This window comes from Urtica dioica, chromosome 11 (genome assembly GCF_054948205.1).
Source record: "Urtica dioica subsp. dioica isolate 48M chromosome 11, U.dioica_male_clone48M_v1_H2, whole genome shotgun sequence".
In the NCBI taxonomy this organism is placed as follows: Eukaryota; Viridiplantae; Streptophyta; class Magnoliopsida; order Rosales; family Urticaceae; genus Urtica; species Urtica dioica.
Window position 1 is genome coordinate 4,171,864 of NC_142766.1, and position 18,743 is coordinate 4,190,606.

The following is an 18,743-nucleotide window of genomic DNA, read 5'->3' on the forward strand; positions in this document are numbered from 1 at the left end:
AGTCTTGAAAGATCAAGTTTGTAGAGATCATCCTTGAGCTCCCCTGTTAGAAGGACCTGCTTCGAACTCTTGTCCTTGATTTCACAGCCATTACACGAAAAATTAGCAATCACATTGTTATCTCTAGTGATTTTTGAGACACTTACTAAGTTCTTGGTGATTTTAGGCACATGTAGAATATTTTTCAGAACAATATTATTTGGCTGTGACTTAATAACAGAATTTCCTATGTTCAAGATAGGGATAGTATTACCATTACCAACAACAAGTTTCTCCTTGCCTTTATAGTTCTCTGAAACAACAAGATTGGAGAGACTTGATGTGATGTGGCTTGTTGCTCCACTGTCAACATACCAAGATGGATCATCAACCGTGTCTTGAGTTGCAATGAGTGCAGCAGTCTGAGGAGATTGATTCTGTGCTGTAGAGGAGGCATTCGGAGTCTGATACGCTTGATCAAACCTGAACCAGCACGCTGAGGCTAGATGACCTGACCTTGTGCAGATCTGACAGACTGGTCGATTTCCACGACTTCCACGTCCTCTAGCTCCACGTCCACGCCCCCTGGATTGTTGAGATCCACGTCATCTTGGCCGATTTTCAGCAACATTGGCCGAGGAGTGACTCAGATCCAGAGTTAGAGCTGAGTTTTGTTGATCAAGGCGTGTTTCATGGCACTGAAGCATAAATTGAGCTTCAGATAGCGAGAATGAGTCCGATCGAGCGGTGAGGATAGCCACAACGGAATTGAACTATTCATCGAGTCCTCCGAGCACATAGAGAAGTAGCTCATCATCGCTCACTGGTTGTCCAGCAGCAGCAAGATTGTCCGCAATCACACGTACTTTCATGATGAATTCGCTGATGCTGAGCGCGCCTTTCTTGATCGTCTGGAGTTGAACTCGGAGTTGAAGAAGCCTTGCCTTCGAACTTCCGGCGAACAGTTGGAGAAGAGCGGACCAGATCTGAGCAGAGGTTTGGCATCTCGACACGTAGCCAAGCATGGATTCCGATACTGATGACATGAGCCAGGACATAATGGCTAGATCTGTGCGATGCCAGATCGAGAACTCAGGATTTGGCCTGGTTCTGAGGACGGAGGCGTTTTCACGGACTGTGTTCTCAGTTTCGATCACCATTGATTCCGTCATTGAATTTTCTTCGAATTGAACAAACTGAGTCGGAGTTGACTTAGATCCATTGAGAAAACCTTCTAGGTCGTGCGCGCGAATCGCTGCAAGCACTTGTGACCTCCAGAAAAAGAAATTATCGCGATCGAGCTTGAGAGTCGTCAGAACTAGATGAGCAGCGATTGGAAACGCATTTCCAGGATACGCCATTGACGTTAGTCGAATTGCTCTGATACCAAGAGAAGAAATGAGGAAGACGAAGACTGAAAGAGAAAGAGAGAGAGAGAGAATTTGGGAACTGTTGAACAATTCGTTCTAACAGAATTTCATTTCAGATTGATTGAGTGATTACAGTCAGTTATAATTACACATATATATAGCAGCGACCTCTAACTAACAAGTTAGTTACAACCACTGTGAGTCGGTTACACTTAAGTCTGAGCTGACACAGATGACTAGGCCTGCTCTTATTCACATAGCATATATGTAATAATTTGAGTAAATGGTTCCTGTGACACAGGTCGTTAGTTACTTATGAAGAACAGTTTAATCAAGCAGTGAAATGGTAACAGAAATTGTGAGCAAAAAAAATGGTAACAGAAATAACTGATCTTGCTTTTCTTCGCGGTTAAAAATTAAATTAAAAAAGCCCATATGCTGAATGAAACGAGATATTTTGTCGGATGAGATTCAAATCAGACTATATTTAGTATATAAAATATGAAGATAAGAATTAGATACACTCGTGTCGTGACTCGTGACATGAAATGACTCGCGAACCAATTTAATAATAAATCTTAAATCTGTTTTTTAATTTAATAAATCGTCACTGTCTTCAACCCGGGAGTCACGTCACACGGACAGTAATAAGCTATCATTTACTCTCTCTCTTTCTCTCTCAGTTAAAGAATCGGACTGTACGAAGCTCGTTCGTTCCGCAGAGCTGGTCTGAGCTAGGGTTTTCAATGGCGGCCAAAATCGGCAAGACCAAGCTCAAATCGGACTGGCTCGCCGCTCGGTCAACCGAGGTCCGACTCACCGGAACCCAGCTCACCACCTCCCATCCTCCCTCAGTTGGCCGTGGCTCTCCTTGGATTCCCGCAGAAGTCCCCGGAACGTAATTACTTCTCTGTAAAAATCAATAAATACGAACATGCGCTAGTATATACATTGCGTGTGTTTTATGTGATTTTTCCAGGTTCAATTTTGCCCCTCTCTGCGTTTGACTATGATCTCATTGATTTTTCCTGATCATTTTTCTCTCTCGTTTATATTCTCATTTTGCGTCAACGTATTTGGCACGAATGTGTTATCTTATTTCACTTGATCTGTTTTGTCAGTTTATGTTCATATAGATTTTCGGTTTTGGTTATATCTGTTTCGTCCGAAAAGATTGAATTTTTTTAACGGTTTAAGGGGGTGGTGACTAGTGTCTATTCTGTTGTCCTTATTGTACGTAAATGCGATTATTTCCCATTTTTTTCTGACGACCTTCATATCTTTGATACAAAATCTTGGTCTAGTTTAGGAAATTGTTTTTGTATCTTAGTAGCAATATTTATTTTTTTTAATTTTTTTTAGTTACTATTTATGCTAAGAGATTTTGCTAATTTAGGAATCTGGACATTATTCATATTAGTCTACATGTGAAAAGCTAATAACTTAAACTCTATACACAGGCTAATGGTAATTTTATTGGCAGTGTTTTAGGGACCTTAGTGAAGAACAAAATTGTACCTGATCCATTTTATGGCCTCCAAAACGAGGCAATTTTAGACATTGCTGATTCCGGAAGAGAACATTACACGTTCTGGTTCTTCACAGCTTTTCAATGTAAGCTGGTATGTGATTCATTTACTCGCATTAACACTCTTCAATTTCTTTTCCTAGCTGGTTTTACAATTGAAGTTCTGCTATAAGACTGAAATATTGGCTACTGGTTAAGTTTAAGTTTCAGGTTTCAAATGTTGGCAAATAGGATCGTATTTCTGCTCATCATAATATGCAATAATAAAAAATAAATTAATCCTCACTGTTACAATAAATCTTTTGAATCTAGTGAAACATTCGTCTCTTTTATAAATAAACAAGTTATGAGATCTCTTTTTATTTTTGGTAATTTGTTTTCTCGATGCATTTAGTTATGCTTCAAGTTTTATTTATCCAATTTGTTTAATATCTCTTAATGTTTTCAACACCTCTTCCAGTCAGGTAATCAACACCTTGATTTGAACTTCCGTGCAATCAACTACTCAGCGGAGGTGTATTTAAATGGCCACAAAAAGGTTCTTCCAAAAGGGATGTTTAGAAGGCATTCTCTTGATGTTTCTGATATTGTACGCACCGATGGTCAAAATTTCGTTGCTGTGCTTGTTCATCCCCCGGATCATCCCGGGAGAATCCCTCCACAGGGTGGGCAAGGTGGTGATCATGAGGTATTTGACTGGTAGAAATATTATTGATTGATTATTGCTTAAACATTCGTCTCTTTTATAAATAAACAAGTTATGAGATCTCTTTTTATTTTTGGTAATTTGTTTTCTCGATGCATTTAGTTATGCTTCAAGTTTTATTTATCCAATTTGTTTAATATCTCTTAATGTTTTCAACACCTCTTCCAGTCAGGTAATCAACACCTTGATTTGAACTTCCGTGCAATCAACTACTCAGCGGAGGTGTATTTAAATGGCCACAAAAAGGTTCTTCCAAAAGGGATGTTTAGAAGGCATTCTCTTGATGTTTCTGATATTGTACGCACCGATGGTCAAAATTTCGTTGCTGTGCTTGTTCATCCCCCGGATCATCCCGGGAGAATCCCTCCACAGGGTGGGCAAGGTGGTGATCATGAGGTATTTGACTGGTAGAAATATTATTGATTGATTATTGCTTACCAACAATAGTAATATGATATACAAAACTGATCAATGTTAGTGGAGGATGAGAAGAGTCAATCAGTATTTTGAGCATTCTTTTTTAATTTAATTCTAATGTTAGATTGGAAAAGATGTTGCTGCACAGTACGTGGAAGGTTGGGACTGGATAGCTCCCATTAGGTAAGTTTCCATGATCATATTGTTGCTTATTTCCTTTCCGGTATAAGATTTGAGAAATGTATAATACATTGTTTCATCATATGATTTTCCTATCAGTGCATGATGCTTAAGGAGTCGATTGCACATATACCATCATGATATATATATATATATATATATATATATATATATATATATATTTATATAAATAATATTGCCAAAAATAAAGAAGCTTGATGTACTTTTTAATCCACTCTATCAGGGATAGAAACACAGGCATATGGGATGAGGTGTCAATTTATGTTACTGGGGTGAGTTTAAATTACAGCTTTTGTGTTGGAAGCACATCATTTTCCTTGTAATATCATACAGTCTATGAGTTTTTGGCAATAAAACCCGAGTGTTTGTTACTTTTATGCAGCCGGTAAAAGTTATTGATCCGCATGTGGTTTCATCGTTCTTTGATGATTATAATAGAGTGTATTTGCATACTTCAACTGAGTTGGTAAATAGAAGTTCATGGGTAGCTGAGTGCTCTTTGAACATCCAAGTGACGACAGAGCTCAAAGGTGAAATGTGCTTGGTGGAGCATCTTCACACCCAGCATGTTTCAATCCCTGCTCACTCAAAGATACAATATACTTTTCCAAAGGTTAGGAACTGATTGATGGACATGATTTTATTTATTTATTTGGGAGATATTTTCAAATCGAATGTGAAAGATGTCTGATTAGGAATCGAAGCATCTCCACAATTAAATAATCGAATCTGGTTTCATATGAAAATTTTCCACTTGTGTAATATTCTGTATACTTGGCAGCTCTTTTTCTACAAGCCTAATTTATGGTGGCCTAATGGTATGGGAAAGCAATCATTGTACAAAATTGTTATCAGTGTCGAGGTAAAGGGGTATGGCGAGTCTGATACCTGGACCAATTTACATGGATTCCGGAAAATTGAAAGCCATATTGATAGTGCCACGGGTGGGAGGTAATTCAGTTATATATTACTAGTGAATTTCACCATTCAATGCAAGCCGAACAATATTGTTATGCTATTTTTTCTGGCTTATTCTTCATATAATATCTACATTCTTGGTATGTAGGCTATTCAAGGTTAATGGGCAACCAATTTTTATACGCGGGGGTAACTGGATCGTGTCAGATGGATTACTTAGGCTTTCAAAGAAGCGTTATAGTACAGATATTAAGTTCCACGCAGACATGAATTTCAACATGATCCGTTGCTGGGCTGGTGGGTTGGCGGAGAGGCCCGAGTTTTATTATTATTGTGATCTCTATGGCCTGCTGGTAATTTTCTCTCCATCGCATGTCATTCCCTTAATGATCTTGATTTTCTGCATAAACACTTTTAGGCTGTATACTGTTAGAAGAAGTTGAATGACTTCCAGTGCTTCAAAGTACTAAGAAGTGCAGGGTTACTCAATTGAAATGTGATGAACCTGATGAAGATATACCAAAAAGTGGTCTACTTTATAATTGTTTTCTTCAGCATGATTTATTGTCTGACATGCGTCTTTATATACATTTTTTTTTTTGCTGAAACTATTACTCAGTTATCTGGTTATCTGAATCTACATCTCCTCGTGCCGAATTGATCATATCGAGTATGACTTGGATGTTGGACTAGACTGTTTCTGGTTTTCATCACACTAGATCATCGTGGGAAAACATAAGATCGTAGCTAAACTAAGGTTTTACCAATCAAATGCCTAGATGAGCTTAGTCAGGTTCTCTATGCACCTTAACGGCTTGCTGTTGTAGGTGTGGCAAGAGTTCTGGATCACCGGAGATATGGATGGACGAGGAGTCCCTGTATCGAATCCAGATGGTCCGTTGGATCACGATCTATTCATGCTATGTGCTAGGGACACCGTCAAGCTTCTAAGGAACCATCCTAGTCTCGCCCTATGGGTTGGTGGGAATGAACAAATTCCTCCACCTGACCTCAACAAAGCCCTGAAAAGCGATCTCCAGCTTCATCCCCTTTTTGAAACCACAGAGAATGTAAACGACGATTCTGCCCATCGTTTATCCCCTGTGACTAAGGATCCGAGCCAATATCTTGACGGGACACGGGTTTACATCCAAGGGTCCCTGTGGGAAGGATTTGCGGACGGAAAGGGTGGGTGGACTGATGGTCCATACGAAATCCAATACCCCGAAAGCTTCTTTAAACCCGATTTTTACAAGTATGGGTTCAACCCCGAGGTTGGGTCTGTCGGAATGCCTGTTGCGGCCACAATCAGAGCGACGATGCCTCCAGAGGGATGGAAAATTCCGTTGTTTAAGCTCTCCGACGGTTACATAGAGGAAGTCCCGAACCCCATTTGGGATTACCATAAATACATTCCCTATTCCAAACCGGGCAAAGTCCATAATCAGATTGAGCTCTATGGGTCTCCGAAGGATCTTGATGACTTCTGCTTAAAAGTAAGTAAAATCACTCGTTTTATTTGTTTATTTATTGTTCGGTTGGTGCTATCTCAATAATTTTAGAGTTGGCGTTTAAAAAAATAAAGCTTCGGTGATGCAGGCTCAACTTGTGAACTACATTCAATATAGAGCTCTGTTGGAGGGCTATACTTCGCTTATGTGGACTAAACATACCGGGGTTCTCATTTGGAAGACTCAGAATCCTTGGACAGGTCTTCGAGGTCAATTTTATGATCATCTCCTTGACCAAACAGCCGGTTTCTATGGATGCCGCTCTGCTGCAGAGCCCATCCATGTCCAGCTTAATCTGGGTTCATATCACATCGAGGTAAACTATTTAATCATAAAACTGGTTACCGATTCTTGAAGTTGACAAATATATTTACAAGCAATTTTACACTTGCAATCATTTTCTATTCTGCTTTGAACAGGTTGTCAATACCACATCAAAGGAACTATCAAATGTAGCCGTAGAAGCATCGGTGTGGGATTTGGATGGAACATGTCCATATTACAAAACCTACAAAAATCTATCAATCCATCCCAAAAATACTGTGCCAATTGTCGAGATGAAATATCCAAAGTCCAAAAACCCAAAGCCGGTCTACTTTCTCCTCCTAAAACTCTACCAAATGTCAGATAATCGCATTTTATCCAGAAACTTTTACTGGCTACACTTACCAGGTGGCAACTTCAAGCTCTTAGAACCATATAGGAAGAAGGAAATACCCCTCAAGATTATATCCAAGATTTTCATCAAAGGGTCTACTTATGAAATCCACATGAACGTCCAAAACACCTCCCAGAATCCTGATTCTCAAACCCTAACCCTCACCAACAATTTTTCCTTTCCACAAAGCGAGGATGATTATGATACGTCCTCGGTGGAAGAACCAATTATAAATGGAAAACCAGAAGACGATAACAAAAGAAGCAGTTTGCTTCAGAGGATTCTCGGGCGTTTCTCCAAGGAAAACGATGATGGTTTGAGGGTCACGGAGACAAATGGGTCTGATGTTGGAGTGGCGTTCTTTCTTCATTTTTCGGTGCATGCTTCTGCGACGACAGGCCAAAAGGAAGAAGGAAAGGATACGAGAATTCTTCCGGTTCACTACTCAGACAACTACTTTTCGCTGGTGCCGGGGGAGAGTCTGCCAATCAAGCTCACTTTCGAGGCCCCGCCTGGCGTGACTCCTAGAGTGACTCTTCAGGGCTGGAATTACCATGCCTCTCATACTCTTCACTGATCATCATCATGCCAAAACGACACACACAAGTTCTTTCATGTTTGTTTGCTTCAAAATGGATTATCACGACTCTTTGTTGCACAATTTATGTTTTTGACATCCCACGAGTATGTGTAAGCAAGAATATATAAGTGTTATTTATCACCCTTGACCATGAAGTTTATTTTTTAACCCTCCATTGCCCAGGGGAAATAAAGTTGTTACGTGTGTTGGCTTATTTTTTTATTGCAAATTTGTTTGGCAAGATGTCTGGTAACATGTTTCATGATATGTCGAGACATTTTTGTCTCTGTATGCAAAACTGTATTTTTGGCATGTTTCCAGATTTGTCAGAATGTCTAGCCGAAGATTCTTTACTTTGGTTCTCTTTGCGTGTATAGGTAAAGAAACCCTAGATCGACTTCCAGAAGTGTTGGCTACTATAGCCAATCTATTTCCCTTTAGTAGTCTAGACGCATTCATAATACTATTAGAGTTTTTAGATGTGCACAATCGGCGAACTGATAAACTAATTGTGTGATGTGTGTGGTGTTATTCTTTAAACACGTTTCCAGAAATTTGATTGTTAGAGATTTGTTGGATTTTGTGATTTCATGATTGAAGTTTTTCCGATCGTTGACATCAAAGAATACCAAACACTGGGAGTGTTTGAGAGTGAAATTGAGCAGATCTCAGGTTCAGAGGAGCCTGATTGAGAATTCAAGGGTAGTAATAGGAAAAAGGTATTGAGACAGAGATCGTTCATATTAGTTCATTGTTGAAGTATTGATAACTTATTGTTATAGTGAATTTTCTTTTCACTAGGCACACTCCATTTCAGAATAGGTGACGTTGCACCACACTAGGTTACCATTCTTTGTGGCATTTATATTTACGCACTATTTCTGTTATAAGCCATCGCTTGCATCAAAGTAGATTGTCGGACATATTAACTCTACATTGTGTGCGACATCTTGTCTATGACTAAAGAAAATTTCAATTGGTATCAAAGTGGGCACCCAGATCTTAAGGGTGTTTTTCTTGTGTTGTTGATGTTGGAATTGATCTAGGGTTTAAGAAAAAGTTGCTTAGGTAAGCGGCGGAATTTTAAAAATTTTCTTTTAACTAGTAAAACGTTTTTACTAACCTAGACAAAGAGCAAGCACATGTAAATAAAAACTAATATGAACATTAAAGATTACCAACCTTTTAGAAGCTTAAACGTTGAGAAGCTTGTGGAAAAGGTTGCAACGTTCGTATCCCCTCGCAGTACGTTTCTCTTCCTTCCTCGTTAACTCGAGCAACCACGAAAGTTTCTATCACTAAATCACTCAAGATAAAAAGGAATTAGTGTGTGGGCACTTTTTAACACTACGACTTAAGAACGAGTCTTGAAGTCGAAGAGCTAAACACTAGGTCAAATGAGGACCTAGGTGCCAAAACAAAAAACCGAAATTGAATAGAGAGAGAGAAGAGAGGGGCGGCCAAGGTTCTAGAGAGAGAGTCTCTCAAATCTCTAAAACTTGGATGAATGAAATGTGAAAAATGAGGCTCCTATTTATAGGAGAGGTCTTACCTTCAATAAGGTAGTTTGCTCTTCTATAGAATATCACATATTCATGAGCCAATTTCCCCTTTTCCCACTTGAGATACTCGGCCAAACAAGGTCTTCTAGAAGCCTTGATTTGTTTCCTATTTTGTTCCTTTCTCTAGTTGGCCGAAATTCTCTATGCCATGGATAGGAAATTTGTTTCCTCTTTTTCTTTCGGCAAGTATCTTGATACATTTATGCACAAAATATTCTCTCTTTCCCTTGGGTAGTAGGCGCCCATATTCAATCTAGAAGGGGCTTCTAGAAGCTCCTTCATTTGTTCATGACAACATGAAAAATGAGGTGCAAATGATAGATTCTGGAGAAATTTTCAATTAAATTATTATGAAATGAAATTAATCCACAAGGCCCAATAAAACTAATATTGGCCGAGTGATGTATGTCATCAAATGACCATGTCAAAAAATTTATTGACATTCATTTCATCCTATGTCTCAAAAGACAAAAATACCCTTTTGACAATTTTCGTAAAATTTGTCTCGTTTTTGTTTTGACTTAGCTTCTAGTTTAACTATTCCTACTCGATGTGTTTCGTGATAGTGACCTCATAAACACTTGGACTCAAAAGTTCACAAACCTTTTCCAAGTTTAGCTTAATGTCAACTGACTCCACTAAAGAGTTGACACTGAAAATCTCTCGGTTCAAATGAATTTATTTTCTACTCAATAATTCAACCTAATTGTAATGAGTGGATCCACAGAATATTATCTATGTTTACCCTTCATGAATATCATCAGCTAGTCGGGATTTACGAAATTACCATTTTACCCTTCTAGCTGTTATTTCCTCAACTCCTTTGTCGCTTGTGAATAAGTTAGAAACAATGTATTGACGAGGGGCTAACAAGTCACATTGTTTCATCCAAAAGAGTCAGGACTCAATTTGGACACTGGCCAATTCATTTATTCACATTCCAAGGAACAAAGCATGAGGTGATATACATTGCATTTCAGCAATCTTGTACATGAATTCCAAATCTATGAGAACTTCACAAAGTTACTCATGACATTCTCACAACTTAGTACTTCACCAATAAGCCCTGTTCGGAATCACATAGTGAGTCCGAACTCTGACTTTCTCAAATGAGAATACGTAAGTTGTGAAATGGCATGTCTCATTTCAGGATTAAGGTAAGCACGATGCAATTCATACGTAGTGACTTCGAGACATAAGAGGTTAAATGGTTTGTTCTTAATTATCTTGTCTCTAGAAGTGCACTGGTCAATTCAGTACCTTCGGAAGATACCTAGAAGAACTATAGAGTCTCCAACTCTCAATGCCCCATGATCAGACATCATAGATTCTCCTAACAATCGTACTGAGGTCAATAGTCCTTTGACCCTTAGATTGCGAATATATCGTTTTAAGCAAACTACTAAGAGTTTGTTCATGCAAATCTACATTTGTCTCTTCGTAAGTTGTTAAGTTTGTTTATGGACTAAATACTAATGTTTTATCATAAAGCTTCAAACAGACAAGGAAGAATGAATGAACGTTTCAACTTTTTATTAATGAATAAGAAATTACAAGAAAGAGTCTTCGTGAGATTTTATTACATCAAATGTACAATATAAAGACTACAACTTTTCTTGTGGGCACCATTGACAACAAACTCCCACTTGAATCAAAGAAGATGTGTGTAGTCCTTCATGCCTAATCCCTCTCGATGTTGGTCGAAGACCTTGTTCGCAAGGGCCTTGGTGAATGGATCTGCCAGAGATCTACTTCACATCCACGTCTCCGCGCTGCACGATCTCTCGGATCAAATGGTATTTCCTCTCAATATGCTTAGAGCGCTTATGGCTTCGAGGTTCCTTTGAGTTAGCGACAGTCCCACTATTATCACAATAAAGGGTCATGGGCTCGTCGACGTTTGGAACAACTTCCAAATACTTAAGGAATTTTCTAAGCCATACAGCCTCTTTGGATGTTTCACAAGCAGCCACATATTCTGCTTCAATTGTTGAGTCAGCAATGCAAGATTGCTTAATATTCCTCCACACAACAGCTCCACCATTAAGGATGAACACAGATCCCGAAGTGGATTTCATGGAATCCTTATCCGCTTGAAAATCGGAGTCGGTATATCCCGTCATAGTCAGGTCAGTACCTGAGTATGTAAGCATCAAGTTCCTAGTTCTGATGAGTTAGGTTGTGTTTCAGTTAGGGTAAGAACAGTTCTTACAGATGAGGTAGAAGCTTCCTCACCCAACTTTTCTTCAAGCACAATTTTGCTTCTAGGTTTCACGTCTTTCATAAAGTCCTCCTCAAGGAAACGAGCATTCGTGCTAACAAAAGTCTTATCGTCCTCGGGACTATAGAAAATGAAACCTTTGGTTTCCTTTGGATATCCCACAAACAGGCACAATTCTGACCTACTAGCCAACTTGCTAGTCTTTTGCCTCAGCACGTGTGCGGGGCAACCCCAAATTTTGATGCGGCCAAGATTCACTTTACGGCCAGTCCATCGTTCATAAGGAGTACCAGGAATCGTCTTGGACGGAACTTGGTTCAGAATATAAGCGGCTGTTTCGAGGGCATATCCCCAAAAGGAAAGAGGGAGTGATGAGTAACTCATCATTGATCTAACCATCTCCATAAGAGTTCGGTTTCTTCTCTCTGACACTCCGTTTTGTTGAGGTGTTCCAGGTGCGGTAAGCTGAGAAGCGATACCTTCTTCTTTAAGAAAGTCATCGAACTCTCCAGAGATATACTCACCACCTCGATCGGATGGAAGGGTTTTGATCACTTTGCCAGTTTGCTTTTCCACTAAAGCCCTAAAGACCTTAAATACGCTAAAGGTTTCGGATTTGTGTTTGAGCAAATAGACAAAACCATATCGCGAGTAATCATCGGTGAAGGTAACGAAGTATTCGTATCCTCCACGCGCCTGTTGGTTGAGCGGACCACATACATCAGAATGTACTAGTTCCGGCAACTCAGTGGCTCTTCGACCCTTATCGGAGAAAGGTCGCTTAGTCATTTTTCCTTCTATGCAGGATTCACAAGTAGGTAGTGAACCTATTGTAGAGGCTTGGAGTGGACCGTCCCTCACAAGTGTCTTAATCCTGTCTAGACTGATATGACCAAGTCTTAAGTGCCCGAGATATGTTGATTTTGTTAGATCGGAGGATTCAGAAAGTTTGATCCTCTTTGGCTCCCTAATTAGATCGTTATCTATTTCGGTGTCTAAAAGAGAAGGTTGAGTGGGATAGATGTATAAAAGAGCATTCTTCATACATGCATCAGTGACAAAAGAATTATCAGGAAACGAAATACGAATTCCATTCTTAATGAAATTTAAACAATAATCTTGCTCAAGAAGACGAGCAACGGATATTAAGTTCTTCCCAAAGATAGGAACAAAATAAACATTATTCAAGTTTAAAGTGCGGTCTTTAAAAGACAGCGTCACGGATCCCACAGCCTTCGCAGACAGCAGGCTCCCATCACCCCATTTGAAAAAGAACTCGCCTTCCTTTAAGCATTTGGTTTTCTTGAAACCATTCAAGGAACAACAAGTATGGTTAGTAGCAGCGGAGTCAAGAATCCACGTTGATACATTATCAGCTACTAATCATGCTTCGGTAACTAGTACAATACTATGTTTCTTTGTTTTGAGATAGGCAGGACAGTTCTTTTTATCGGCCTTATGAGGTCTCTTCTTAGTTCCAGAGGTGGAGGCTTTTTGCTCAGTAGCATGTGCCTCTCCTTGATTCCTCTTTCTCTTAGTGAGACCTACAGCAGTGTGAAGTTCCTTCATAAGCTTGGTAACAGTGTACTCTAGCTTGTTTATGGAGTAGTTCATCTTGGAGGTATCAAGAGATGCGGGGGGAGTTTCCAAGATCATATCTATGACATTTTTCCCATCAATCTCAGATCCTAGGATTTCCATTTTATTCAGAAAACTAATGATCAGTATCATAAAGTCTCCAATAGGAGTCCTAGCCTTCATATGACAGGTCATTAACTGTCGGACTGCTTTTTGCCTTGCTTGACGCCTTTGCCCTCCAAACATCTCATGGAGATTGTTGAGCATGTCGGCGGCAGTCTCGATGTCACGATGTTGTTGTTGCAACACATTGTTCATTGATGCTAAGATATAGCACCTCACAATCTCATCGGAGCAGAGCCAGGCCGCCAAGGCGTCTTTGTCCTCTTGAGTCGAATCATCATTCGTTTGAGGAGGACACGGGGTGGTGAGTACCCATTTGTGCTTGTTAACGGTAAGTATTATGTCGATATTATGTTTCCAATCTACGTAGTTCTTGGTTTCGAGCTTGTTCGAGGAAAGGATGATCGAGAGAGTGTTGAGAGACATGTTGCTTAATTAAGTTGAAACAAGTTTATGATTTAGTCTTTGGTTTAGGATTTAAGTTTTATTTAAGACTTGATAAAATCCAAAGGTGTTATAAACCAAACGATAATTTACTCCCTCAAGAGAAGGCCGCAAAAAATCTTCATTTATAAGTAAATGACACATCATTAATGCTTAGCCAAGATGTCAATACACCAATTTTGACTAGCCACCTTTTAAGTTGGTTTGATCACTCACATCCTTTCGCAGAGCCTCAAGGGAGGATTACTAGGGATTAAGCCTAAGTGTGCAACCAACCACTTAGTCCAAAAGGTCAACTTTGAAAAACAATCCCCCAATGGGAGGTCTTGCCTTCATCGTCTCACTCTCGGATGTAGCTCATTGAGCAATGATCGAAGCAAAAACGCCTTGGAGTACTCCCATTTAAGAGAGGGTCGCAAGAGCGGCTCTTAGTCTCACGTTAATTGCTTCTTTCATTAGTGTTGGGGATCGTGGGTTACAAACAACAAATATAACCCTCCCACTTAGTTTTTGGAGTTGGTTCATCGACTCTTATAAGTTCGGAAACAGATTTCCTAGTTAGAGAGCGACAGAGCGGACAACTAGAAGAGAATCCTAGATTTTCATGTTCAGAGGAGTGTTAGTGCATAAAGGCACAAGGGACATACTCGGATCTTTTCCTATTTTCTATTTCGGGAAAGTGCATGAGGGAAGTGTGAACTTCAACTCACTCGAACACTTGAAAGTTTGAGATTACACATCTTTTATTTTTCGGCTTGTCTACAAGGAGACCTCCCACTCAAATTTTCAAGAGCATATAGATTTTGAACATATGTGATATAGATATAGTTTTGAAAACCTTTTGAAAACTTATATGATTTGGATGACAAAATATTTTCAAGTTTGAAAATGAAAGCGGTTTTTCAAAATTCAAACTAGTTTAGTAAAAATTCAATTTCAAGTTAAATTTTCAAAAATCAAAACATTTTAATCTTACACATTATGTTTATAATCTTATAAAAAACATTTTTGCTCAATAAAATTTTCTCATTAGAGTTCTATAACTCATGGTTGTGGGGCTGAAAATCCGGATTTCTAAAAAAAAACTGGACTTTCGGAACAGCCGCGCACCTCGGAGTAAAATCGCCATAACTGGCGGTTCCGATGTCATTTTCACCCAAAACTGGTGGCATTGGAAAGAAGACAGACAGAGCTTTAATATGATTCAAAAATCATTAAATTTCAATTTCTGAGCAGAGAGTTATGCCACTTTTACTGCGGATTTTACTCCAGCTCGAAGAAAAAGAACTAATTAAAGTTCGGTCCTTTTAGGTGCGAAAAAGAATCGAGTGTAACGGAACGTTTTAGGAGGTTGTTAAAGATTTTATTTGTGTTTTATTAACATGGTATAAAAGAAATAACAACAAGCATAAAACGATTCAAGTAAATAAAAGAAACTAGCAAGACAATATAACTAGTCACAAAATTTACTCGAAATTTTCTCAAACTTAAAAACACGATTTTTAGTATAAAAAATTAAAATCTTTTAGAACTGATTCTAATGTGTTTTAATATCATCCCAAACTCATAGAAAAATAACATGATTTTTAATTTAAAGACAAGAGCAATAAATTAAAAAAAAATCTAAGAAAACAATTAGAACTTGTCACAAAATTAGTAAACTTTCGAAAACGATTTTCAAGCTCATAATTTTAAATACATGTACATGCATATCTTTGACCATAGGTCTGATACCATTTGTTGGAATTGATCTAGGGTTTAAGAAAATGTTTAACGCTTAGGTAAGCGGCGGAATGTTAAAAATTTTCTTTTAACTAGTAAAACGTTTTTACTAACCTAGACAAAGAGCAAGCACATGTAAATAAAAACTAATATGAGCATTAAAGATTACCAACCTTTTAGAAGCTTGAACGTTGAGAAGCTTGTGGAAAAGGTTGCAACGTTCGTCTCCCCTCGCAGTACGTTTCTCTTCCTTCCTCGTTAACTCGAGCAACCACGAAAGTTTCTATCACTAAATCACTCAAGATAAAAAGGAATTAGTGTGTGGGCACTTTTAAACACTACGACTGAAGAACGAGTCTTGAAGTCGAAGAGCTAAACACTAGGTCAAATGAGGACCTAGGTGCCAAAACAAAAAACCGAAATTGAATAGAGAGAGAGAGGAGAGTGGCGGCCAAGGTTCTAGAGAGAGAGTCTGTCAAATCTCTAAAACTTGGATGAATGAAATGTGAAGAATGAGGCTCCTATTTATAGGAGAGGTCTTACCTTCAATAATGTAGTTTCGTCTTCTATAGAATATCACATATTCATGAACCAATTTTCCCTTTTCCCACTTGAGATACTCGGCCAAACAAGGTCTTCTAGAAGCCTTGATTTGTTTCCTATTTTGTTCCTTTCTCTAGTTGGCCGAAATTCTCTATGCCATGCATAGGAAATTTGTTTCCTCTTTTTCTTTTGGCAAGTATCTTGATACATTTATGCACAAAATATTCTCTCTTTCCCTTGGGTAGTAGGCGCCCATATTCAATGTAGAAGGGGCTTCTAGAAGCTCCTTCATTTGTTCATGACAATATGAAAAAGGCCCATTAAGATTTTTCAATAAAATTCTTATGAAATGAATTTAATCCACAAGGCCCAATAAAACTAATATTGGCCGAGTGATGTATGTCATCAAATGACCATGTCAAAAAATTTATTGACATTCATTTCATCCTATGTCTCAAAAGACAAAAATACCCTTTTGACAATTTTCGTAAAACTTGTCTCGTTTTTTTTACTTAGCTTCTAGTTTAACTATTCCTACTCGATGTGATTCATGACAGTGACCTCATGGACCCAAATGAACAAATCTTGAGCTAAACACTTGGACTCAAAAGTTCACAAACCTTTTCCAAGTTTAGCTTAATGTCAACTGACTCCACTAAAGAGTTGACACTGAAAATCTCTCGGTTCAAATGAATTTATTTTCTACTCAATAATTCAACCTAATTGTAATGAGTGGATCCACAGAATATTATCTATGTTTACCCTTCATGAATATCATCAGCTAGTCGGGATTTACGAAATTACCATTTTACCCTTCTAGCTGTTATTTCCTCAACTCCTTTGTCGCTTGTGAATAAGTTAGAAACAATGTATTGACGAGGGGCTAACAAGTCACATTGTTTCATCCAAAAGAGTCAGGACTCAATTTGGACACTGGCCAATTCATTTATTCACATTCCAAGGAACAAAGCATGAGGTGATATACATTGCATTTCAGCAATCTTGTACATGAATTCCATATCTATGAGAACTTCACAAAGTTACTCATGACATTCTCACAACTTAGTACTTCACCAATAGGCCCTGTTCGGAATCACATAGTGAGTCCGAACTCTGACTTTCTCAAATGAGAATACGTAAGTTGTGAAATGGCATGTCTCATTTCAGGATTAAGGTAAGCACGATGCAATTCATACGTAGTGACTTCGAGACATAAGAGGTTAAATGGTTTGTTCTTAATTATCTTGTCTCTAGAAGTGCACTGGTCAATTCAGTACCTTCGGAAGATACCTAGAAGAACTATAGAGTCTCCAACTCTCAATGCTCCATAATCAGACATCATAGATTCTCCTAACAATCGTAATGAGGTCAATAGTCCTTTGACCCTTAGATTGCAAATATATCGTTTTAAGCAAACTACTAAGAGTTTGTTCATGCAAATCTACATTTGTCTCTTCGTAAGTTGTTAAGTTTGTTTATGGACTAAAGACTAATGTTTTATCATAAAGCTTCAAACAGACAAGGAAGAATGAATGGACGTTTCAACTTTTTATTAATGAATAAGAAATTACAAGCAAGAGTCTTCGTGAGACTTTATTACATCAAGTGTACAATATAAAGACTACAACTCTTCTTGTGGGCACCATTGACAAGAGTTGAGGTCTCTTTGTTTGTGATGGATAATACCAGAGAATGTGGATCTGTTAATCGTCATCCGGTTCTTGACAAAACAAATCATGAGTACTGAAAAGCTCGGATGAGTGCCTTTCTTGAGTCCATTGACAACAAGACATGGAAAGTTGTCATAATTGGCTAGTCTGCTCTCCCACTCTCAAAGATGATAAAGGTGTTGTCATATCTATAAGACCAAAAAAGGAAATGGATCCTACTGAAGATGAAGCTGCTCTTGGTAACTCTCGTGCTCTTAATGCAATCTATAATGGTGTCGAAATGAACATTTTCAGGCTCATAATAACGTGTATTAGTGTCAAGGAGGCCTGAAAGATTCTTGAAGTTGCTCATGAAGGAACTTACAAAGTGCGCAGTCAAAGACTTCAACTTCTCACCACCAAGTTCGATGGCATGAACATGCTTGAAGAAGAGACCATAACTGAATATCACGTGCGAATCTGAGATGTTGCTAATGAATCCTTTTCACTCGGTGTTCCTATGAGTGATGGGGAAACTTGTTCGAAAATTTTTGAGGTCTCTCTCTGAGAGGTTTGGAATGAAAATCACTGCCATTGAAGAAGTTCACGATCTTGCTCAAATGAAGGTTGTTGAGTTTATTGGGTTTCTCATGACATATGAACGGTCTATTTCAAAATCTAAGAAGAAGAGCAAGAGATTGGCTCTCAAAACCTCATTCACTGATCAGAAGGAGCATGTACTTTCTGAGATAGATGATGAAGTTTATGATACTATTGCTATGCTTGCTAAGAATTTCAACAGGTCCATGGGGAGACTTGACAAGCTATCCGGGAAGAAATGCTTTTCCCGTTGTCAGAGACAACATGCCGCATCAACATTATTAGAAATGAGGAAGTTCTCAAAGAAATGGAAGGGATGGTGATAGACACAATAATTCCTACAGATCTAAATGTATTCAGTGCCGTGAATGTGAAGACTTCAGACATATTAAAAAGGAATGTCCCAACTTTCTGAAAAAGCAAAAAGGGCTAT

General features: G+C 38.6%; 1 protein-coding gene across 1 annotated transcript; it reads left to right on the top strand.

Moving 5' to 3' along the window:
- Window positions 1–1,956: 1,956 nt before the first annotated feature.
- LOC149380742 (glycoside hydrolase family 2 protein) lies at window positions 1,957–8,097 on the top strand. Its single transcript, XM_089630193.1, has 11 exons — window positions 1,957–2,247; window positions 2,833–2,971; window positions 3,338–3,565; window positions 4,125–4,183; window positions 4,425–4,473; window positions 4,584–4,814; window positions 4,983–5,152; window positions 5,268–5,472; window positions 5,947–6,615; window positions 6,719–6,946; window positions 7,050–8,097. Exons 1-11 carry the CDS (start codon window positions 2,096–2,098, stop codon window positions 7,863–7,865), a joined length of 2,946 nt encoding a protein of 981 aa, XP_089486319.1. The 5' UTR covers window positions 1,957–2,095; the 3' UTR covers window positions 7,866–8,097.
- Window positions 8,098–18,743: the final 10,646 nt, after the last annotated feature.